Source organism: Anabrus simplex, chromosome 8 (assembly GCF_040414725.1).
Source record: "Anabrus simplex isolate iqAnaSimp1 chromosome 8, ASM4041472v1, whole genome shotgun sequence".
In the NCBI taxonomy this organism is placed as follows: Eukaryota; Metazoa; Arthropoda; class Insecta; order Orthoptera; family Tettigoniidae; genus Anabrus; species Anabrus simplex.
Genome location: NC_090272.1, coordinates 95830450 through 95857104, shown reverse-complemented (window position 1 = coordinate 95857104; position 26655 = coordinate 95830450). Strand labels below are relative to the sequence as shown.

Here is a 26655-nt window from a genome sequence, read left to right as displayed (position 1 = left end):
CCTCCCATGCATGTTCAATCAGATTTGAGTCTGGGGAGCAAGCTGGTCAGTCCAGTCCAGGCCGTCTCAGTGAGTGTGGGCATTATCATCCATCAGACAAAACCTAGGTCCATATGCACCATGAATAAGTCACACATCCTGTTTCAGGATGCCATCACTATAGACCGCACCCATCACAGTAGCCCTAGGAAACACATGCAGTGGCGTACGTGCTCCTAACATGATGCCTTCCCAGATGAGAACACTGGCGCCACCATATCGGTCCATTTCCACAATATTGGCAGGGTTTTAACGTGTTCCAGGGCAACGTCAGATGAACAAACAGCTAGAATCACACTCCAGGCTAAACTGCGACTCACCCGTGAACACGATACTATCCCACTGTTCCCAGGTCCAGTCACGGTGGAAAAGACAACATTCAACGAGGGGAATGCATATGGCGGGTCGCCGAGCACATATAGAAACCTCTCAAAGCGGACGTTAAACTGTCTGATGAGAAATGTGTGACCCAGAGGCTGCTATGAGGTCTCTAGCCAGTGCAGATGCTGAGCTGGTTGAACATATTTGGGCACTTACAAACATGATAATCCTCATGCTCGGTTGTAACACGTGGTCGACCTTATCCATGTTGACGTTGAATATTTCCTCCCTCTTGGAATATTCTCCACAACCATGAAATGATGCTACAAGTGACATTCTACTCCTAGACCACCTCGTGCTGACTGAGGCTGGCCTCTAAGCAACAGATGATCAAGCCACATGTAATGCCATTCACATATGGCGTTGTGCCATCCTGCTTCCCTAAGACTAGAATACTGAGTGCCAAACGTACACAACACGCAGCCATAACAGCTGTACTCAAGATCTCTGCCCATAAAGATGGCTTCAGGCACACTAATCGGTTACCGGGTGAGTTGGCCGTGCGGTTAGGAGCGCACAGCTGTGAGCTGTCGGCAGCCCTGAAGATGGTTTTCTGTGGTTTCCCATTTTTACACCAGGCAAATGTTGGGGCTGTACTTTAATTAAGCCCACGACCGCTTCCTTTCCACTCCTAGCCCTTTCCTGTCTCATCGTCGCCATAAGACCTATCTGTGTTGGTGCAATGTAAAGCCAATCGTTAAAAAAAAAAAAAAAAAAAAAAACTAATCGATCTTATTGAGCTGCCAGTTATCATGTTGTCCAGTCACAGTTTAGTCCGCACATCATCGCCATGCTGCAATGTTTTCTCATGGATCTTGAAGATCCCTTAACTTGTGGACATGAGTGTAGTGTGAGTATAAGCAGAAGATTTTTAAGTGATCAGTTTTGTGTAGCAGGTGTTTCAGGATGGGGATCAAATAGAGTAGACAGAGTGGAAACAACAGTTCTATCATGTTCAGAAAGTAATTCCTTAGGCTCCTGAAATTCAGACCGCCAGGAGAGTTGAGTCCACAGGCGTTCTGGTGTGAGAGCAAGGGGAGTTTGCAGCAGGCTGCTCCAGTCAAGTTCCCATGAGCCTGCCAGCAACTGAAAACAAAATGTCAAATGACAAATTAAGATATCTATTCCATAATAAAATATACTGATTGGATGGGAAACAACTAAGAAATAATAAACATCATCATATGATCTCGGGTACCATGTGCCCCTACCATACTATGTATTAATACAAATATCTTTAATGAGAAACATTTAAATTTGAGAATAATGTAGAATAAATGAGATGATTTCAAAATGCACAATAGCAGAGTAACTCAGTTTTGCATAAACTAGAATGTGTGGCTTTGAGAGGAATGCAAATTTAAATATTATAAAAATGATCATACATCAACTATGATTTTGTATCACGCTGCAGCTTCAAATCTAAAGTTTTGGCCTCAAGAGGAGTTTAAATAAACATAATATACCAGTAACTAACTGAATTAATTATTTCCACTCATATTAATTTAACAGAATTTTTTTTAAAAGCACAATTTGCACTGAATAATTGGACTTGTGCTTCAGTACATAAACACTCAGCAATTGATGGAAGTGTCTGTTCAAAGGCAAGATCACGGCAGTTCTTGCCACTCTACAAAAAGGAACCTCTCATTCGAATGCCATTGTACATTCATTTCTCTTTATGAGGTCACATGTTTCCTTTTTCTTCTGAGTTAGACCTGTTTCCTTTTTCTTCCGAGTTAGTTATCTGTTCTGGCCTTGTAAATCTCTCATGTCCTCCGGTTTGGTAACCACTGCACTACCAATTGGAAGAGAAACTGGAACTCTATTAGGCATCTCTTTGATAAGTTTCAATTAATTTTTTCAGGTAATAAACATGAAATGTGTCATGAGAAATATCCTGCTTGGCTACATCATACTATATAGAGTGCTAAATAAACTTTTTTCACCCCTTCAAAAATCCAACTATGTTTCTGAAGTCTGAACCTACTTATCTTGGGATTTGGAAGCCAAGACTTGGCCAATGATACATAGAGGGTCCTAATAACCAAATGTACAAATGTAAACAAAAAGCATTCACAAAGCAAAAACACAATGACAGGTTAGTTTGCATACAGGGAGCAACAGAAATACAAATAAAAACGTATAAGAACAAACTCATTACCTTTATTTAATTCTGCAAGGTTCTTTCCTAATCAATCCCAGTTCTTTTATATTTACTTATTCTCGCATTATTTTCAGTGGCGAGCACTGGGTTGTTGTTTTTGGAATGTCCTGAGTTGATGAGTAGCTGATGTACTATCATCCAGAAGGCTTTCTCAATGCTATTCAATCTCAACAAGCTTGTATTTGCTTACCAATTTCATTAGAAGACCACACATCCACATTTGGTGAGGAAGCAATTTTTGAGAGATCTTGTGTCTTGATGTAAATCTCCTGATGAAGCTGGGAAGCAGAAATGAGCTCATGGGGGGCTGAGAAGAACGTACAGTTCTGTGCAAATTAATCGGAACATGCGAATAAAATGCATATTTTGTAATGTTTACACTTATGCACCTGATACATACCTTTCATTTTTGCTACTAGCTAATATATCCTTCTATTTTATAAGTTGCTTTACATGATTTGGCATATATTCCACAAGCTTTGAGCACATATTTTTAAGTTCATCATCATGAAACAACACTGTAACTGGAGACTCATGCATACTTTCATGGAACAGTCAAGTTCTGTGAGTCTCCTTTCGTATATAGCCCACATGTTTTCTATTGGATTAGTATCAGGGGAGATCCCTAGTCACTCTCAGACACAAATATTGGTCTCGCTGAAGTATGGCAAGGAGCTAAATCTTGCTACAAAATTCCATCACCATCTGGAGTTCTTCTGCAGCTTACCAACAAATAATCTCCTTTCTATGACCGTATCACTTTTTGAGCAGACTAAAATGAAAGAGAGGATACAGGCCAGGGGAAGACGCGGGTGAGAGGGACTGTGGTTACGGTGTTGCCACATGGTAGGAGAGGGATAAAGGGGCGCATGTTTCATGCCTACTGTCAGCACAAGTCACAACAATGGTGTCACCAATGCGGAGCTGCCATACTTACTCCTTGGATGTCTTGACCATGTGGGTGCAGTTACTATCATAGTTCATTTAACCCCTTAAGTGGTTTGATGTCTTTAGACGTTTTCGCGCTGGGCTTCTACAGTGGGTATCACGGCATTAGTCGATCGTAAAATTTATTGCGTATGTATCTTGACGGTGAAGGCATATGGCGTGTCCATGGAATCTATCGCATTAGTTGATATGTTTTCCACGAGATCACGCTGTGTATTGTTTTTTAGAGCTGTCACAGCTTCGTGAAATGCATTTGTTTTGGCGCCTTGCACGAAGTTCCCGCGCAACCATTTATGTCGCGAAGCATGGCTTCCAAATGTAAAGTAGATCAGCTACCTCTCTGAAGGTGTATTGTGTGTTGGTCCCAAGGGAAGAGGAAGGAAACATCATACTAGTGTCCTGACTGTGAAAAGGCTTTGTGTGTAACACCTTGTTTCCGCCTATATCACACAGATAACAATCTACAAAACCTATAATCATCCTGATTCAGAACAATGTAAATCAGTGGCGGCTCGTGACAAAATTTTTAGGGGGTTCACAACATTTTTGTTCATGTCTCAAATCAGCAAAAAAGTAACATAGGTACATAAATCATTTCACTAACACTTCCTTGTACGGTTCCTTCTTCACAAATACTTTGGTAGAACCCCTGTAACCGAGGATAAATTTTATACGAGACTAATTTGTTAGTGTAGAACAAAAGTAAAATTCACAATAACTTTACTACACTGAGATTATTGAAGGATGCGAGTACTATTCTTGGTTTTCAAACAGCACGAATTTCACTGGGTGTTAGTGTAGAACTAAACCAAACCTCATGGCCTACCAAGCGACTGCTGCTCAGCCCGGTGGTCTGCAGATTACGAGGTGTCGTGTGGTTAGCACGACGAATCCTCTCGGCCGTTATTCTTGGCTTTTTTGACCGCCATCTCACCGTCAGATAGCTCCTCAATTGTAATCACGTAGACTGAGTGGACCTCGAACCAGCCCTCAGATCCAGGTTAAAATCCCTGGCCTGGCCGGGAATCGAACCCGGGGCCTCCGGGTAAGAGGAAGGCATGCTACCCCTACACCGCGGTCAGGCTGTCTTAGTGTAGAACAGTAGCAAAATTCATAATAGCTTTACTGCACTGCGAACACTATTCCTGGTTTTTAAACAGCACGAAGTTCACCTGGATATGACGAGAAGCATAGAAGGAATGTGTACCGCATTTACCGGTAAATTTTGTAAAATAATTATTTCCGAATTGACCCCAATAGTCTCCACATTATCTCGGTTAGTCAGGTTCTACTGTTTCACATGGTAATTATTCTCATTTTGCAAATTATAGCCACTACTCTAAACAATTTAGCATGCAGTACAACCAACAATACTAGATCATGCTTATTTAAATGATAGAATTTAGATTAGCAACTCACGTAAATGCCGATTGTTTGTACAGGAAAGCAATCCTTCTGTCCTTCAATCGCGCAAATTTCTCAATCACTTTACGATTGAAGTCACTGATGATGTTGACAAATCTCTTCTCAATAGCAAGCATAGCCAGCGCTGACAGTCGTTCTCCAGTCATGGTGTTCCTCAGAAACGTTTTAATTCGTATTCAAAGTAGAAAAACACCTCTCGGGCTCCGCTGTCGTAATTGGGGTTGTGACAACAATTCGGAGTAATTCGCATACTTGTAGAAATGTGTCCCTATCTAGTTCATTGTCAAGCAGAAACTGCAACATGAAAATGGCCCCATCATCTTTCTGAAAGCCATTTCTCATATACAATACTTCTATTCAGTCTTCAGCTGTGTCTTATTTAGGCAGGGATACATATGCGCCACTGCATTCAGTTCTCTTTCTGGAAAAGAGTCTGAATAGACACCAAAATGCCTATTCAGAATTAGGGTACTAGCGAAATCTGCCGGTAATGTAATGCAATAGTAGCTTCTGGGAGGCTGTGGCTAACCATAATAGGGGAGGTGGCGGACCCTTGTGGTCAACTGTAATACTGCCACTGGGTTGAGGGTAGCTCTAGACGTCAAGGCACGTACCTTACCGTGCTCCTCGCTAATGGGAATATCAGTGCAGAAAACCATGACGTCATCTGCTTTGCGCATGCGTATAGTCTTCAGCACAATAGCGCATTATCCAGTGTGCTCGCTGCACTGTCAGTCAAAACGAACAACTGTCGGTGTAACGGAGCTACAATATAAGTTGATTGTCGAATGCTTTCGATCGATTGTCGAAATCAGGTCGAAAGAAAAGAATGAATGCGTAAATATGTAATAAAACTGGGTGTTCACGTGCTCCTGTGCTCCTGAGAGCCCACCGCCACTGATGTAAATAATGTTATTAACACATTTGGATTCATAACAATGTAAATAATGTACATAATGTTAGTATCACATTATTGAAGAATAATAATTACTATCGTATTAGATTAAACTAATTGTGTACAAATTTATGAAGGAAATATTTAAATATCACAAAGTGGGGAAAAAGTACCCATGGCAGGTTACGCATGTGGAGAATTTAGTACCCAGTTAAGGGGTTAAAACAGCAGTGAGAGAATTTTATCAATGTACTTTAATATCAAAAAATGTGTATATTGTAGGCTAATTATTAATTCTTCGATCCTCTTATACATTTTTTGGTTTATTCTTTTTCTTGTTATTGAATGTTATTGTGTACACAGACCTTCGTGCAATGGATCCTGATAAAAAATGAATCACTTGAAAAAGAAACATGAGATTTTACATCCGGCGAGAGAGAAATTATTCTGTCTGTTTATAAGCATTTTTGAGCGAAAAATGTTGTTGGTGGGATTACTACTGACAGACCTCTCCAGCCGGCACAATCCAAATACTTGGAGTTAGGTGGGGCATCATTCTATTCCTGGTCTGATCTTCGACTTCAATCAGGCCATATATATAGGTATTTAGATAATAATAGTGACTGATAAATCTAGCTATATACATACATACATACATACATACATACATACATACATACATACATACATACATACATACATACATACATACATACATACACATACACATATATATATCATCATTGTACAGTTCCAGTTTCCAGGGTACTGTTTATGAGCCTCTTCCACTTCTTCCTGTCCATTTACAACTTGTCATGGAGATCACTATCCAGTGACCATCCCCTGGTAACTAGATCAACCTTGATCATGTCCATCCATCGGGTTTTAGGTCTTCCTGCAGGTCTTTTTCCCTCCACCTGTCTTTCCAAACTTATTCTGGCTGTTCTTGTAGGTTCCATTCTCATCACATTCCCGTACCACTATAGTCTGGATGTGCCGATTTAGTCTAATAATGATGTCTTTATTCCGGCTTCTTTCCTCACCTCCTCATTTCTTAACTTGTCCATCTTGGTCCTCTGGATGGTGGATCCACCTATATATATATAAAATAATATGTCTTGACTGACTGATTCATCATCATTACAAGTAATGAAAATCATTTTCTCCGTATTGAAAGAATCTTAATATAAGAAATTTATTTTAACTTCAACCTATTCAAAACAGTACAAGATGTTAACATATTAGTTAAACATCGTTAAAATAGTTTCGCCCCTTCTGTGGGGCATCATCAGTCATATCAATACCTCAAAATTCTACCAGACATCCGGTTGGAAATTATAAAAATATGTTGCATGAGTGAATACATTAAAAAACATTTACAAACATTAACAAAATATCAAATTGATTTTTAAAATGTTACACTAGTGAACACGTTGATGAATTTTCGCTTAAAACAAGGCCGTCATATGTACAGTATTGACAATAATGGTAGTTTAAAGACTTATTTGATGCTAAATTCAAAGACAGTTTAAAATTTATATACAATATTGTAAGAATGCAGAATACATATAATAAAATTTCTGTACACGTATTTTACATTGTAAAATGTTGTGGAAAAGCATTCCGATTTTGTATTAATTTCCATAAAAAATGTTGACCTCAATATTACGTTCCTGATATAGTTTAATCAGAATTAGCTTCAAGATGTGAAATTTTGTGTGCCATATTATGTCCAGCTCATGTAAAAATGTTGCATTACCTCGTAATTCAACTTGGATGTGTATGTTGGCTAATTATATTTTAGACTCAAAACAAAATAGTTCGCCGAAGTATCCATGGGCTACTCAACTCCGTTGGACACTCTCTATGAAGACGGAGTGCCTAGTGCATGTGAACAACATTTGATATTTGATTCAAAAATGAACCTATGTTGAAACAGGTTAAAATAATGGCTTGAATGAGGGCGGTTGAGATGTCGTTAAATCTTTTCAATTTAATGGTGTTTTTAAGTTTTTCCATGTGTTTCAGTTGTTGGAATATGGGATGTCAGTTTATTGGTTGAATGGGTGACAGTTTCAGGTCCACTCCCTCCACCAAGACGTCACACGTACAACACGAGGAGCAAGACGTTAGTGAAAGCCAGTGCTTCACAAACCTCTTAGCAATAAGGTAACAGCCCAACAACACTTAAGGTAAGTTTTAACTTCACAGTCTCAATTCTTTAACATATCCATTCTTTCTCTCCTCCTGTCATTTCACTCAACTAATTAAGGACTTATCCTTCCTTTCAGATTTTCACATACGTAAGACAGCTCAACATTAATTACATCGCACAACATTTCGACTGTCACCCATTCAACCAATAAACTGACATCCCATATTCCAACAACTGAAACACACGGAAAAACTTACAAACACCATTACATTGAGAAGATTTAACGACATCTCAACCGCCCTCATTCAAGCCATTATTTTAACCTGTTTCAACATAAGTTCATTTTTGAATCAAATATCAAATGTTGTTCATATGCACTAGGCACTCTGTCTTCATAGAGAGTGTCCAACGGAGTTGATTAGCCCATGGATACTTCGGCGAACTATTTTGTTTTGAGTCTAATATATAATTAGCCAACATAGACATCCAAGTTGAATTATGACATAATGCAACATTTTTACATGAGCTGGTCATAACATCACACACAAAATTTCACATCTTGAAGCTAATTCTGAATAAACTACATCAGGAACGTAATATTGAGGTCAAATTTTTTTTATAGAAATTAATACAAAATCGGAATGCTTTTCCACAATATTTTACAATGTAAAATACGTGTACAGCAATTATATTATATGTATTCTGCATTCTCACAATATTGTATATACATTTTAAACTGTCTTCGAATTTAGCATCAAATGAGACTTTAAACTACCATTATTGTCAATACTGTACATAATTATGACGACCTTGTTTTAAGCGAAAATTCATCAACGTGTTCACTAGTGTAACATTTTAAAAATCAATTTGATATTTTGTTAATGTTTGTAAATGTTTTTTAATGTATTCACTCATGCAACATATTTTTATAATTTCCAACCAGACATCTGGTAGAATTTTGAGGTATTGATATGACTGATGATGCCTCACAGAAGGGGCAAAACATCTCTCAACTATTTTAACGATGTTTAACTAATACATTAACATCTTGTACTGTATTGAATAGGTTGAAGTTAAAATAAATTATATTATGATTCATCATCACCGAGCCAAAACTATTGGACATAAAGAAATGAAATTTTGGAGATACATTTATATTACAGTGTAGGTACTCACTAAGGAAGAATTTTTGGATATTCCATCGCTAAGGGGGTGGAAAAGGGAGGGGGATTTTTAAAATGAGCGTACCTATAACTGAAAACTTTACAATTTAAAGACATGAAAATTCATATTTGGAATCTCCTTTAAAAGTAAAGAAACATGCACCTTTTTGTTTTTGTAAAGTCCACTTAAGAGGCTAAAAATAAGTGAAAAGGGGGTTGAATACTTTTTATGAGGATCCTTATATCTTAAAAACTGAAGATGTATTTCTTTATTTTTGGAAAATCCATTTATGGTGCTGCAAAGGACAGAAAAAGATGCTGAATTCTTTTTATGAGGTCTCTTATATCTCAAAAACTGAAGATCTTACATATGTGAAAATTGTTATCTGGAATCTCCTTTAAAAATAAAGAAACACATATTTTTGTTTTTGGAAAGTCCACCTATTGTGGGGAGGGTTGTGAAATGAAGAGTGAGCTGAATTTTTTTATGAGGATATATATATCTCTAAAACTGAAGATGTTACCGAAGTGGAAAGGAAATCTCCTTTAAAAATAAGGAAACACCTTTTTTTTCTTTGGGAAATCGACTTAGGGAAGGGGGGTGAAAATGAGAGAAGAAGGAGTTGAATTAGGAAATTGAATCTAGCAAAGAAGTCAGCTAAGGATAACATGACGGCAAGCAGAATTGGTGGCCACACTAATTTTAGTGAAAAATGGAAGAGTATGTACGGTATAGGTACTTTAAGGCAGAAACAGGTCCCAAGAAGGACATTCCAGGAATAATTAATGCACAAGGGGAGTGTGTATGCGAGGATCTTCAAAAGGCAGAAGTATTCAGTCAGCAGTATGTAAAGATTGTTGGTTACAAGGATAATGTCCAGATAGAGGAGGTGACTAATACTAAAGAAGTATTAAAATTTACCTATGACAGCAATGACATTTACAGTAAGATACAAAAGTTGAAAACTAGAAAAGCAGCTGGAATTGATAAGGTTTTGGGGGATATACTAAAGACAATGGATTGGGATATAGTACCATATCTGAAGTACTTGTTTGATTATTGTTTGAATGAAGGAACTTTGCCAAATGAATGGAGAGTTGCTATAGTAGCCCCTGTATATAAAGGAAAGGGTGATAAACAACATAAAGCTGAAAATTACAGGCCAGTCAGTTTGACATGCATTGTATGTAAGCTTTGGGAAAGCATTCTTTCTGATTATATTAGACATGTTTGCAAAATTAATAACTGGTTTGATAGAAGGCAGTTTGGGTTTAGGAAAGGTTATTCCACTGAAGCCCAACTTGTAGGATTCCAGCAAGATATAGGAGATACCCTGGATTCAGGAGGTCAATTGGACTGTATTGCGATTGACTTATCTAAGGCATTTGATAGGGTAGATCATGGGAGACTACTGGCAAAAATGAGTGCAATTGGACTAGAAAAAAGAGTGAATGAATGGGTAGCTCTGTTTCTAGAAAATAGAACTCAGAGAATTAGAGTAGGTGAAGCTTTATCTGTCCCTGTAAAAATTAAGAGGGGAATTCCTCAAGGCAGTATTATTGGACCTTTATGTTTTCTTATATCCTGTATATCAATGATATGTGTAAATAAGTGGAATCAGAGATAAGGCTTTTCGCAGATGATGTTATTCTGTACAGAGTAATAAATAAGTTACAAGATTGTGAGCAACTGCAAAATGACCTTGATAATGTTGTGAGATGGACAGTAGGCAATGGTATGATGATAAACGGGGATAAAAGTCAGGTTGTGAGTTTCACAAATAGGAAAAATCCTTTCAGTTTTAATTACTGCGTTGATGGGGTGAAAGTTCCCTTTGGGGATCATTGTAGATACCTAGGTATTAATATAAGGAAAGATCTTCATTGGGGTAATCACATAAATATGATTGTAAATAAAGGGTACGGATCTCTGCACATGGTTGTGAGAGTATTTAGGCGTCGTAGTAAGGATGTAAAGGAGAGAGCATATTTGTCTCTGGTGAGACCCCAACTAGAGTATGGTTCCAGTGTATGGGACCCTTACCAGGATTACTTGATTCAGGAACTGGAAAAAATCCAAAGAAAAGCAGCTTGATTTGTTCTTGGCGATTTCCGACAAAAGAGTAGCATTAATTTATTGAAACCACCTATTCAATACTGGTTAAGTCTTTATGACTATAACAATGTCATTACATTAACTTTGAGTATGGTACATGTTTCGCCTGGCATAGCAGGCATCATCAGCCATTAATTCTATCTCCAAGTCAGAGCTCTGAGTGGGTGCTATTTTAGGATTAATCATAGTCAATATTATTTATATAACATTGCAAAGGAGTGATTAAGCCGTCCATGTTTTAATACGGTCAAAATGAAAATAATCACTTGTAAAAGAGTAGCGTTATAAAAATGTTGCAAAGTTTGGGCTGGGAAGACTTGGGAGAAAGGAGACGATCTGCTCGAGTAAGTGATATGTTCCGAGCTGTCAGTGGAGAGATGGCGTGGGAGGACATCAGTAGATGAATAAGTTCGGATGGTGTTTTTAAACATAGGAAAGATCACAATATGAAGATAAAGTTGGAATTCAAAAGTACAAATTGGGGCAAATATTCGTTTATAGGAAGGGGAGTTAGGGATTGGAATAACTTACCAAGGGAGATGTTCAATAAATTTCCAATTTCTTTGCAATCATTTAAGAAAATGCTAGGAAAACAACAGATAGGGAATCTGCCACCTGGGCGACTGCCCTAAATGCAGATCAATAGTGATTGATTGAATTTTTTTTTATGAGGATACATATGTTTCAAAAACTGAAGATGTAACAGACATGAAAATTGGTATTTGGAATCTCCTTTAAAAATAAAGGAACATGTATTTTTTTGTTTTCAGAAAAGCCACTTAATGGGGGTGAAAAAGGAGTTCAATTCTTTTTGAGTATACTTATATCTCAAAAACTGAAGGTGTTACAGACGTGGAAATGGGTATTTGGAATCTCCTTTAAAAATAAAGAACTGGGAAAAAAAATCCAAAGATAAGCAGCTCGATTTGTCCTATGCGATTACTGACAAAGGAGTAGTGTTAAGAAAATGTTGCAAACTTTGGGCTGGGAAGACTTGGGAGTAAGGAGATGAGATACTCTAATATCTGGTATGTTTCAAGCTGTCATGGGAGAGATGGCAGAAGATGCCAGGTGAAAATAAAGTTGGAATTCAAGAGGACAAATTGGGCCAAATTTTCATTTATAGGATGAGGAGTATGGGATTGGAATAAATTATCAAGGGAAATGTTCGGTAAATTTTCAAGTTCTTTTAAAATGTTTAAGAAAAAGCCAGGTAAACAGTTGATAGCGAATCTGCCACCTGAGTGACAGCCCTTAACCCCTCAGCGTCGCAGCCATTTAAATAGCTTCCTACTCCGCGGCCGGATGAGATTTCAACTACGTGCGACTGAAATGCATCGATTCACTTAAAGCATACTCTACAAGTATAAGAGTAGCCCGATTTTCACGAAATTTGGAATTCCTTATGACAGAACTATGTATATACAGATAATTACATAATTGTTCCACATTTCCTTAATAATTTAGTTCCGTGTGATAGAGTTCGAAGCACTCTTTGAGACAGGGACTCAAGTCATACTACTGGCAGCAGTACACTGACGTCTTCTTTTCGCCGTGTTTTGAACACAGGATACAGTGTCTCTGAGGTTTGGATTTCCAACTCTTGGGTGCTAATTTCATGATAAAATGTCTTTCCTGCAACCTTGGAACTGTATTATCTGATGCACGCCGGCCTTGAATATTTCGTTCCTCTCCCTCCCGAGCGTATTTTGTAAACAAACCTTTCACCAGCTGAACCCGATAAGGTAATTGCTCAATATTTGTCTCTGCGACCTCTGTGAGTATTATTAGAGAATTTAGCAATCAGAATTCACCGTTGAAAACTTCTCTTTGAGCTGTATAATTATCTATAGTCTCTTACACGAAATTTCCAAGTACTGTTTCCTCCTCATCGTCACTCTCATCATTTACCACTGCTACATCATCTATTTCATTATCACTGCTGCTTATACTGTCACTACTACTTCCGATTAAACTTTTATCTGAATTATACAATATTTCAAGCACGTTACTGTCAGTCATACCTCGGCTGAGCGCGGCGCGTCACACGGACTGGTGAAGCTGCTGCAAGACCGAAAGCAACAGGACGAAACTGAATGAGGGGAATAACATTTATGACGAAACAAACCAACTCGATACATATTTCAGATAAAAGATCGAGACAATGTCTTTCAAACGAGATATATACCATGAACAACTGGTTCTCGTATCGTATGACAGAAAGCAGCACTAACTGTTGCCTACACAGAGCGCTCGTGGAGAGTTACGAAAATATTACAAGCTGAGAAATAAAGACAAATATAATAAATAAACCGCACTCCCAATGTACAAATGGAGCAAAGAACATCACACGAAAAGACAAACTTCTCAGATCATAATTTCTTTATTTTATTCTGTGGGAACGAATGAAGCAAACTGACTTCAAAAAAGCAAGAGATTAGTGCTCAGACTTATTTGACAAATAATTATCCTTGCAAAAACAACTACATTATAACGATTTTTCAATTCTTATTTACAACACTGATAAACCCGAAAATGTCTTCTTGGAAACAAAACAATTTGCATATCAATAACTCCAAAACTCTTCGAGCTAAAGCCGTAAATGTGAAACCATGTATGGGTCTATACCACGTATAGAGGTCGGCGGCTACGGAAGAAAAGAGGGTCTATACCACGTATAGAGGTCGGCGCTGAGGGGTTAATGTGGATCAGTGATGACTGATGAATCCACTGGACAGTATTAAAATGTGCCCAGCCACATGAAAATTGTGGATATGTAACGATGTAGTCTTCTTTGAAAGTACAATGCTGCAACATTAATCTAAGGGATATCCTGGTGTAGAAAATAGTATAAAGTCATATCCAGGTGTTGGACGATGTATTAAATATATCTAGAAAGAAGAAGAAGAAATGGAAAACGTATCTTAGAAAAGTCAAAGGTTTGAAGAGTACGTAGACAGAAAATAATAGGCTTACCCCTTGAGGCTCCAGCAGAAGCACAACTATCAACAACTGTTAGTGTTGTGAAGGCTTGGCAGAGGTTTAGGCTCAAAGTGATGGGAAAGATGGATAGGGGAAGAAGGAAGGGAAAGAGGGGTGAGAGAATCTGTGTGAAAGATTACCAGTGTGGCATTTATTGAATATTATATCACAATATTTGGCCCTTTGGATATGGAAATGTAAATCCAGAAGGTGAGTTGTTGGTGGATTTTTGCATGAGGAATCAAATGATTGTTGGAAACACCTGGTTTAGGAAGAAGAACAGTCAGAAGATTACAAGGTATGGCTGGGGAGACAGACGAACAAAGACCATGATTGATTATATAATCATAGAGAAAGAACACCGGAAGAACCTTGTAGATGTAACAGCCATGCCTGAAGAAGCCTTTGGTGGAGATCATAGAGTTGTGATAGGAAAATTGAAAGTTGGAAAGATTGAAAAACCCCAATTAAGAAGAGAGAAAATAATTAAAGTATGGAAGTTAAAGGAGAAAAGCACACAAGAAGAATTTCAAAGGGAAATAATACCCTTGGTACCCAGGACAGAGGTGGGGAATGTTGAAGAGGAATGGAAAAGATTTAAGGAAGCACTGGTTGGATGTGCAGAAAAGGTGTGTGGTAGAACATCAGGAAATGTGAAAGACAAAGAAACACACTGGTGGAATGATAGGGTAAAGATTAAAGTGAAGGAAAAGAAAATGGCATGGAAAGCATGGAAAACATCTAAGACTGAAGAAAGTAGAAGAAAATATGTGGAGGCAAAGAATTTGGCCAAGAAAGTAGTGGAGGAAGAAAAGCTGGGCCTTATTCACACAGAAATTGAGAGATGATACGCAGGGCAGCAAGAAATTACTGTATGGCATCTTAAGAAACAAAAAGAGAGATCAAGTAAACACCAGATTTGTGAAGGATGAAGGTGGCATAATTTTAACAAAAGCCAGAAGAAATAAGAAATAGATGGAGAGAGTATTTTCAGAAGCTGCTGAACATAAGAACGGATGACAGTCATTCAATGGACGACCAGGAAAGGCAATTAGTTGACGAAGAAATGGATAAAGAAATTACAATGAATGAAATTGAAATGGCAGTAAGAAAGATGAAGAATGGAAAAACTGCTGGAATAGATGAAATTTCAGTGGAGATGATAAAGGCAGCTGGAGCTGTAGGCCTGCCGTGGACATATCGGGTTCTCAGGAATGTCTGGGAGAATAAGGAGGTCCCTGAGGATTGGCAAAAAGGAATAATCATCCCAATTTTCAAGAAAGGTGATAAGAAAGTTTTGAAGAACTACAGGGGAATTACTCTAATATCCCATGTTGCTAAGATAATGGAAAGGATACAGGAAAGTAGAATAAGGTTGAGGTTTGAGAAGCAGATACAGGAAAATCAGTTTGGTTTCAGAAGTGGAAGGTCAACAATAGAGCCCATTTTCATTATGAGACAACTAATGGAAAAGCATTGGGAGTACGGGAATGATATGGTGATGACATTCATTGATATTGAAAAGGCATATGACAGTGTCCCTAGGACGAAAGTTTGGGACAGTCTGGTGCAAAAAGGAATTGGACAGGGATTAATAAAAATGATCATGGCATTGTATAAGGAATGTTGTAGTTGCGTGCAAACACAAGTTGGCAGGAGAAGTTGGTTCAAAATAACTAGTGGGCTGAGACAGGGAAGTGTTTTATCACCAATCCTGTTTACAATAGTAATGGATGACATCATGAGAACAGCAAAAGCAGCATATGGAGGAAGAGAAATGAACATGATGTTATTTGCAGATGATATTGTGATTTGGGGAGAAGACGACAGGAAGGTTCAAGAACAGTTGAATGTGGTGAATGGGAAGATTGAAGAATGTGGATTGAAAATAAGTGTAGAAAAGAGTAAAACTCTTGTTATGACTAGAGGGGAGAAAGAAGGGAAAGGTCAGATTAGACTTGCAAACAAGTCCCTGGAATTAGTGGAAACGTTTAAATACCTGGGGAGTGAATTAATGGAGAATGCTCGACTGGATGCTGAGATTAGTAAAAGGATTCAAGCTGGAAGTTGTTTCTATCATAGTGTAAGAAATATGTTATGGGACAAAGATGTGCCAATGGAAGCAAAGGATACTATGTTCAAGATGTATTACGTACCCATAACAACTTACGGAGCAGAAACTTGGACAATGACAAAGAAGGATGAGAGTCGAATACAGGCAGCCGAAATGAAATTCTTGAGGAGTATGAAACAGAAGAGTAGAAGAGACAAAATAAGGAATGAGAAAATCCGGGAAGAAATTGGAGTGGAAAAAATGAATGATATAATAAATAATAATAATAATCGTATGGCCTCAGCTACCGTTTGCAGACATTTCGATTTGACGCCATCTGGCTGTCTGCTCGTCAATTTCGACGTTCCGGTTTACTCTGTCTGCCATCTAGCGGACCTAGAGTAAACCGGATCTCTCTTGGGCGTCTATGGCTGAGATTTAATTAATTTTGTCGGGTAAATACCAAATGTATCACCAGAGATCTTTTACATGCCGACATCGTACGACATGGAGTGTCGAATGGACTTTTTTCCGCCCTTCAAAAATCCGACTACCTCTGCCGGGTTTGAACCCGCTATCTTGGGATCCGGAGGCCGACACTCTACCACGGACCCACAGAGGCAGCTAATGATAGAATAGAGAAGAGCCAACTAAGATGGTTTGGGCACATAAAGCGAATGAGCGACGAAAGAATGCCAAAAAAAAGGTGATGGAAATGCAAATCCAAAGAAGGAGAGGCCGTGGACGACCACGATTGAGATGGAAGGATACCATCCAACACAGCATTATAGAAAGAAACCTGGACTGGGACACAGTGTTGGAGGAGGAGTGGTGGAAAGACCGAAGAAAGTGGAGAGGAACCATATTTGCCCCTACCCGGGTACAGCTGGATAAAGGGAAATGATGATGATGATTTGGCTTTTATGGGGATTATAGAATTCAAAAGAACATCAGTGTTGTTTTTTTTTACAAATTTCTTTAATATTGAAAGTAGGATTGGTAAACTGGTCAAGCGAAATAAAATACTCTTCAGTAATGTTAAGAAGGACGCCTTTCTGACTGAAATTGAATATGTTCAAGTTCTGTTGGATGTTACTGAAATGATGGTCAAAATCTTTAACATGCTGGCCCTTAGCAGAAAATTTATTGTGTTTGATGGTGATAATAATTAAGTTCAAGATAGCGAACATTAAAGTTCCTCCCTGTTTGACCTACCTACAATTGGGGCATTTTGCACAGAACATACTGTATACAAGAAGAAGGCACTGTCCATCAGAACAAGATTAAGACACAACAGCACAGTAATAAGGCCAGAAGCATCTGAATGTCCAACCAACATCAGGAAGATGAGAAAGTTAGTGAGGAAAATTCTAAGATATTAGGCCCTAGAAAGACAGGCAACATCAGAATAATAGAAAGATTGAAGAATGTACAATCTGTGTAACAACACAGATTAATGAACTGACCAATGAAATGAGAAAAAGACACCTGAAGTTTGCTGGGTACATCTACTGGATGAGTAACAATAGACTGGCAAAGAGAATCTGGGATTACACTGAAAGATGCAAGAGCACCATAAACTGGATGAACAAAGTAAATAAAGACCTATCTGAACTAGGCCCAAACGCTCAACATATGCTGGACAGAAACGGATTCAGAAGGATGGTTAACACACCAAGGAGTTCCAGAAACTCGAGAAACACCAGCAGACCCTGCCAGATTGTCAGAGAGAAATCAAATGAAGAGGTTTTGGGAGCAGAAGAAACAGGAAGCAGAAAGCATGAGCTAAACGTGATCCATAGAAAGCCCAAATGGATTTAATAATAATCCCTTACTGTAGCTTCAGAGAACTATTTTAGAAAATATTTTTATGATTCAGATTGGACTAATTTGGATCAGATCTCACCCTCATTAGTATGGAATAGTGAAGGTTTACTGTACCTTCTCCTATTTGAAGAAGTCTGTCCCAAACTGATCAGTGTGGTTGTAGCAGCAAGGTTGATTGGTTGATACAGACAGACATGTCTCTCTCTTCTTCATAAGGTGGACTTGAACTTATGCCTGAGTATGGCTAAACAAACATATTCCACTGTTTCTACTGTTAGTTATGAGTTATTTGCCTGTATTAGAAAAGAAATTATATAATAAAAAGGGAATATTCTATACAGTTTTCCAAATGCATGATACTTCGTGGTAAACTCCCCGATGGCCAAAAAAGAAAAAAAAAAATTTCATCAGATGGAATGAAAAAGGAAAAAGAAGAGGAGAAAGAGAAGGGAAAGGTACTATAAAAATTGGAAGGCAAGAGCTTGAAATTTTGGAAAGTTTCAACTACTCGTGAAGCCTGGTGCAGGGGGCAGGATTGGATGTGGAGATAAGTAAAAAAGGATGCAAGGAAATGCATTTTATCAGAGTGTGGGGAATTTAACTGGAAAAGGAAGTATAAAGAGATGTACAAGATGTATTATTGGCCTGGACACTGATGAAAAGACAAGAGAGTGAAATTCAGGTCAGTGAGATGAAATTTTTAACAAGTATAGTAGGAAAGACAGGGAACGACAGAGTAAGAAATGAGGATGTCAGAAAGGAAATCTCAGTGGAAAAAGCTAAACTGAGATAGTTTGAACATCTTAAAAGGATGGAGCAGGGAAGGATACTGAAGTGGTTGATGGAGGCTAAAGACTGGAGGAAGGAGAACAAGAGGTAGACCCAGACTAAAGTGGTTGGACTCAATCAAGAACAACATAACAAGAAGGAACACTGTTAAGGACCAGCAGTGATGGTTGGACAGAAGAAGATGAAAAGATCCCATTAATATCCCTACCCAGCTTGAGCTAGAAAAGAAAAATTGATGATGATGATGATGTGGTGAGGCCTCTGGAAAGGCCTCGTCCAGGTGTTTTTAGTTGATGCCCATGGGCAATCTGTGCATCTGGGTTTGTGTGATGATGATCATAACAGGTAGTTAAAGGGTGAAACCTGGTGTTGGCACATAACCTACTCCTGTTGAGCAATACCGAAGGGTCTGCTCAAAGCTTAACATCCCCATTCACTCCATGGCTACATGGTTAGCGTGCTGGCCTTTGGCCACAGGGGTCCCGGGTTCGATTCCCGGCAGGGTCGGGAATTTTAACCTTAATTGGTTAATTTCGCTGGCACGGGGGGCTGGGTGTCTGTGTCGTCTTCATCATCATTTAATCCTCATCACGACGTGCAGGTCGCCTACGGGTGTCAAATCAAAAGACCTGCATCTGGCGAGCCGAACTTGTCCTCGGACACTCCCGGCACTAAAAGCCATACGCCATTTCATTTCATCCCCATTCAGTGGACGAATCATCATCACAAGAGTTTATGCCCTCTCTCACTGTATATAAACACTGCAGATAAGTTTGGAGCTGAACTCAGCCTTTTGGCATGCAATCTAGTGATCATAAATTGTATGCCACCACCCACTAGCCAACATTCTGATGGTGAAATATTTTTCCATGGGACTTGAACGAGTTAACCACAGTGTCAGACAATAAAGACATGATGCCGTAATGACATGGCCACCAGGCAAGCTTGATGATGTTGATGATGATGGAGTATATTTCTAGTAGTCCGATATCTTACACACTCTAATATGAGAATAATAACAAAACTATACCTGGTCAAAATGTCTGTGGCCAACGTGGAACATTGTATGAAGAAGTTTAGTGGGTGCTGGCCGAGAGGCTGTAGCAGGTATGGGAGGTGGTAAGATCGGTGCTGTCTCTCCTGCTTCCAATACATCCAACTGACCCAAGATCCAATGGTGGCTGTGCTGAATGTACTGCCACATCACCTGAGAAGTACAGAAACAGAATTTACATTTTACATAACGAAAACAAAATATTAGGTTTCTCTCTATGCTAAATGTATGAAGATTTTTTTGTTTCCAATCCTATATTAGAGATCTGCCATGGATGACAATTTCTCAACAGAGTTTTCCAAATGGGCAATGACTTTCCGATCTGATAATACACTGTCTGACAAACAAATTGAAGCCCCCAGAAGGGGAGGAGGAAAGGGAATGAAAATTCACGTGTTGAGAGGGTATGTGATGTTATTTCAGTGATTACAAAATCAACTCAAATTTAAAAAGAACGTGGCAGTATGAGCCAACTTAACAGTATGACATTGCACTCCCTCTGGCCTGGATGCAAACACCGATTTGGTTGGGAAGGGTGTCATAAAGCCATTGTATCCTCTCCTGAGGCAAGCTGGCCCACAACTGTTGTAATTGGTCCTCAATATATCCTAGATACTGGCACTGAGACGGAGGTGATGTCCAAGCTGATACCACAATGTTCTATAGGAGACAGATCTGGGGATCTGGCTGGCCATGGGAGTACCCCAACATCACGCAGACAGTTCATAGAGACACGTACCATGTGTGGACAGGCACTGACCTGTTGAAAAATAGCACCACGATACTGTCGCATGACAGGTAACACATGAGGACGCAGCATGTCCATTACGTATCATTGTACCATCAGAGTTCCCTCAATCACTACCAGCTGTGATGCAAAGTCATACCCGATTACTTCCCACACCATGACGCTAGGAGTAACACTGCTGTGCCTCTCCAAAATGTTGGAAGATAGGGACCTCTCCCCAGGTTGCTGCCATACTCTCAGACGATGGTCATCTGGGGTAGTGCAGAACACCTAATCAGTACTTTATTTTGTCTTATTAATGTACAGGACTTGTTTTGACCTCTTTAGAGGTTATCCTCAGCTGGTCATATGATCTGATGATGATGATGATGATGATGATGATGCTTGTTGTTTAAAGGGACCTAACATTGAAGGTCATTGGCCCCAGTCATATGATCTAATGTTGACATAAAATACAATTAAAACATCAATAAATTCAATGAAGAATGTCACATGATATGAGTAAAATGTTATAGTATCAATTTATAGTTTCTTGTTCATGGCTTTAGAACAGTCGTCGTGTTAAATGACCTGAATTCGAGACTTAAATTCCAGTATTCTGTACATGGATAACATATATTTGGTTAAAATACAATGTTCTTGGACTTAGAATGTTCTATGTGTACTTGCAGTCCACACTAAAACTTTAGAACTGAGTTGATAAAACATTTGTGATTACACAGGTAAGTTCATACGACGTTCTCGTATTTTCATTCTTATGCTACTTTATTACACTTATATAACAACTGTATTATCTACTATTAACATGATTGTTAGTATAAAACATTGCTAGATCCAGTAATAAATGTTATATGATATGATTATTAGTATTAAATATATTGGTGTTTACACTTAAATTTAAAATATTTGTCACAGTTCAATGTCTGCATTTGTGATATAAAACTTCACCAATCTACATGTGAATAAATCTTTACCAGGCACAATATTCTTCAGCTTAGAATTGTTCCACGACATTCATGCAATCCACATCAAATTCAATGTGCTCGACGTGCTCCCGAGTAGCAAACTTCGAGAAGTCAACAGCGGCAATATTGACATGTCCAACAACACTACAGTGAAGGGGGAGCTTTCACACTAATTAAATGCCACAATTGAACTCTGCATACTTGGCCTGGTACGCGTGTATTGAGTGATGACATTATTACTGTTGCAATAACCATATTAAATTGGGATCTGACGCTATTACATGAACTGTATGATTAAACTATGTATCTGTATTACACAGATAATCCTCAGTGCGAGGGCACACGGAACATTTGGTCTACATATCTACTACTCATTGTGGATTTTTCGATGATACAGACCACTATCTGATCTGTAGTGAACTAAGTATCTCTAGGCCTAGGGTAGAGAAAGTGAAATCTGTCTGCAAACGAATAAGGGTAGAAAATCTCCAGGACGAGCAAATTAGACGGAAGTACATGGATATGATTAGTGAAAAGTTTCGAACAGTAGAAAGTAAGCAGGTTCAGGATATAGAAAGTGAATGGGTGGCATACAGGGATGCTGTAGTAGAAACAGCAAGGGAATGCCTAGGAACAACTATGTGTAAAGATGGGAAAAGGCGAACATCTTGGTGGAATGATGAAGTGAGAGCAGCTTGTAAACGTAAAAAGAAGGCTTATCAAAAATGGCTCCAAACAAGGGCCGAGGCAGACAGGGAGTTGTACGTAGATGAAAGAAACAGAGCGAAACAAATAGTTGTTGAATCCAAAAAGAAGTCCTGGGAAGATTTTGGTAACAACTTGGAAAGGCTAGGTCAAGCAGCAGGGAAACCTTTCTGGACAGTAATAAAGAATCTTAGGAAGGGAGGGAAAAAGGAAATGAACAGTGTTTTGAGTAAGTCAGGTGAACTCATAATAGATCCCAGGGAATCACGGGAGAGGTGGAGGGAATATTTTGAACATCTTCTCAATGCAAAAGGAAATCATCCTGGTGGTGTTGTGAACAGCCAAGCAAATGGGGAGGAGGAAAATGATGTTGGTGAAATTATGCTTGAGGAAGTGGAAAGGATGGTAAATAAACTCCATTGTCATAAGGCAGCAGGAATAGATGAAATTAGACCTGAAATGGTGAAGTATAGTGGGAAGGCAGGGATGAAATGGCTTCATAGAGTAATAAAATTAGCATGGAGTGTTGGTAAGGTACCTTCAGTTTGGGCAAAAGCAGTAATTGCACCTATCTATAAGCAAGGGAACAGGAAGGATTGCAACAACTATCGAGGTATCTCATTGATTAGTATACCTGGCAAAGTATTCACTGGCATCTTGGAAGGGAGGGTGCGATCAGTCGTTGAGAGGAAGCTGGATGAAAACCAGTGTGGTTTCAGACCACAGAGAGGCTGTCAGGATCAGATTTTCAGTATGCGCCAGGTAATTGAAAAATGCTACGAGAGGAATAGGCAGTTGTGTTTATGTTTTGTAGATCTAGAGAAAGCTTATGACAGGGTACCGAGGGAAAAGATGTTCGCCATACTGGGGGACTATGGAATTAAAGGCAGATTATTAAAAGCAATCGAAGGCATTTATGTTGACAATTGGGCTTCAGTGAGAATTGATGGTAGAATGAGTTCATGGTTCAGGGTACTTACAGGGGTTAGACAAGGCTGTAATCTTTCACCTTTGCTGTTCGTAGTTTTCATGGATCAACTGCTGAAAGGTATAAAACGGTAGGGAGGGATTCAATTAGGCGGAAATGTAGTAAGCAGTCTGGCCTATGCTGACGATTTGGTCCTAATGGCAGATTGTGCCGAAAGCCTACAGTCTAATATCTGGGAACTAGAAAATAGGTGCAATGAGTATGGTATGAAAATTAGCCTCTCGAAGACTAAATTGATGTCAGTAGGTAAGAAATTCAACAGAATTGAATGTCAGGTGGGTGATACAAAGCTAGAACAGGGCGATAATTTCAAGTATTTAGGTTGTGTGTTCTCCCAGGATGGTAATATAGTAAGTGAGATTGAATCAAGGTGTAGTAAAGCTAATGCAGTGAGCTCGCAGCTGCGATCAACAGTATTCTGTAAGAAGGAAGTGAGCTCCCAGACGAAACTATCTTTACATCGGTCTGTTTTCAGACCAACTTTGCTTTACGGGAGCGAAAGCTGGGTGGACTCAGGATATCTTATTCATAAGTTAGAAGTAACAGACATGAAAGTAGCAAGAATGATTGCTGGTACAAACAGGTGGGAACAATGGCAGGAGGGTACTCGGAATGAGGAGATAAAGGCTAATTTAGGAATGAACTCGATGGATGAAGCTGTACGCATAAACTGGCTTCAGTGGTGGGGTCATGTGAGGCGAATGGAAGAGGATAGGTTACCTAGGAGAATAATGGACTCTGCTATGGAGGGTAAGAGAAGTAGAGGTAGACCAAGACGACGATGGTTAGACTCGGTTTCTAACGATTTAAAGATAAGAGGTATAGAACTAAATGAGGCCACAACACTAGTTGCAAATCGAGGATTGTGGCGACGTTTAGTAAATTCACAGAGGCTTGCACACTGAACGCTGAAAGGCATAACAGTCTATAATGATAATGTATGTATGTATATGTATTGTATGTGTGGCTATTGGGACATTACAGCACCTAATTATCCTGAAAGTTTTTATCTGTGGAGGATATATTCGTACTGTGGACTCTGCTAAACGAACTCCTACGCCATCTGTGTGCGATGATTTGAGCTCCATTTTGTGTACTGAACTTGTTCGCCAGAGCGCGTACCCATGCTGGACGGTGTCGCTACTCGTGGTGATCCTGGAATCTCTCTGTCGATGGTTTGAACTGCTCGAGAGTGGACGGCTGTTGTAGCCATAGATAACTGCTGTACTGCTTCTAATATAACGACCAAATTGGTCGGTATTGGGTAATAAGGATGGTGTACCTTGCCATGCGACGAGGATAAATGTATTTTAATGTATTATAGTTTACATTAGAGTTAATTATGTAGTATTTTATTTTATTTTATTTTATTTTATTTTATTACTTGTGAGTGTAGTAGTGTTAGGCCAAACACTGGTAAGTTACCTAGGCTATACTGGCATCAATGTAAGTACGCCTTTAATGATTTCCTTAAGCTTATATTATTTTCCTGGTGTGTTGTAATTATATTCTTGTTGGTGTGTTTATTGTGACTTAATATGATATCTCAGTTTTGTGGCATGGCGTTCTTGCTTCAAGTGTGTGTCGTGTGTAACGGAAGCCTATTGTCGTGCTTAGGTAACTTTCAAAATTCTCCGTTGCCTTGATTTAAATTTCTTTTTCCTTTGGATTAATTCTGTTTTTTGTTGCATTTGTGGGTGTTATTCTGTGCTATGTTCTGGATGCGTGTGCAGTTACTTTTTGAAATTTTTATATGATATTTCATCGCTATCGTTGCTGTATTGCGTGCACATATTTGTGTTTATTTTTGGTTGTAATTCTCTTATATGTGATTCGTGCATCCTTGCATGTGTTTCGGCCTGCTTGTGGCTGTGTTTGACCTAATACTACCCTTACACTAGTATCTACTTTTTTTTTTTAATATTATTATTATTATTATCGTAAATTTTAATATCTCTTGGGGAATATATAATTTGGGTTGGAGTGCTTTGTTTTCATCTCTACTGCGGGTGATTTATGAGATTATTGTCCTAATTATTTTCATATACCAGCATTAATTTCAAAGAAGTAATACGTTAATAATTGTAACTTCTCAGGTTTTAATTGAGGGTTTTTGGACAGCCCTAGTCTGAGTGGTTCTTATATATTCTTCCTATTGTTGTTGCTTATCTCTTCGTGCCTGGCAGTTACGTAATTGATTATTTATTCATTATTGTCTCGTCTGGAATAGCGTCAACTTGTGTGTGCCGTTGTAAATATAATAATGGATTGTTTGTGGTCTTGAGGCGAGATTGTGTGTTTACTTTCTTGTGGTTGCGTGTACTGCCTCATTCTATTATTTATATCGGGTTGTGTATTTGTTAATTTCTATGCCTATTATGGCTTTGTAATTTAAATAATTTATTATTTGGCTAAATATTCTCGATTCTGTGCGGGCTTGTGTGGACATTATGGTCTGCATTTATGTAATGTTTTGGATTTAACATGATGTGTTTGTAGACCAACGTTAATGTGGGTATTGTGGGAATGATCCTCCACTGGGTGCTGTCAAAAGCCCCCTATTTGCCATCCAACCCATTTTCCATTTTTGTTTAAATTTAAATTCTATTTAATATGTTAATTTTGTGACATTTAGAATAAGCTGGTGCACCAGGATATTTTTGTGTGATAGAATATACTAATTACTACAGAACTAGGTTTATTTACAGTTAAATTATTTATTTTCTGAATATTAATTATACTCCCTACTTAATTTCGTTATTTGCATGTTTCTCTTCATTATTATTTTACCAAAGTTTATTAATTTTTCAAATTTATTTTTAATGTAAATATCATTTATCAATATATAATTTTATTTTAAATTTTTTGAAAATGTTGGGGTTTTTTTTGGTGGTGAATGCCTTTGCATTTCCTTGGGATCCTTGCCTCTTGTTTTTTTATTATGGGTGGGTTCCAGTACTCTTCCTAGTATGCTTGATGTATTATTATTTGATTGTTCTGATCTGTTTTCTCTATTTTTGACTTTTCTTGGGGCGCACTTCCCTATGCCATTTACTAGCCGAACGTCATTAACTGTAATTGTTAGGGGGTGTTGCAACCCACACTATAATTTTACATAAATTCAACCGTGTATCTACATAAAGTTTTCCAGCACAGACATAAGGTGATTTTCTTAGTGTGAGCAAAATATGTTTTTCAAATGTGCTCTAGTGTGCAGATAAGGAGTTGGCCAGATCCCAACCATTTGTTAAAGCT

At 38.5% G+C, this 26655-nt stretch overlaps 1 protein-coding gene across 1 annotated transcript in view; it reads right to left on the bottom strand.

Moving 5' to 3' along the window:
* Window positions 1-1299: 1299 nt before the first annotated feature.
* LOC136879310 (uncharacterized protein KIAA0825) overlaps window positions 1300-26655 on the bottom strand; it is a 149124-nt gene continuing 123768 nt past the window's right edge. Inside the window, exons 12-13 of the mRNA XM_068229054.1 lie at window positions 19971-20147; window positions 1300-1506 (exon numbers count right to left, since the gene is read on the bottom strand). Coding sequence (XP_068085155.1) covers window positions 1300-1506; window positions 19971-20147 — 384 coding nt within the window. The remainder of the gene's footprint in view (window positions 1507-19970; window positions 20148-26655) is intronic.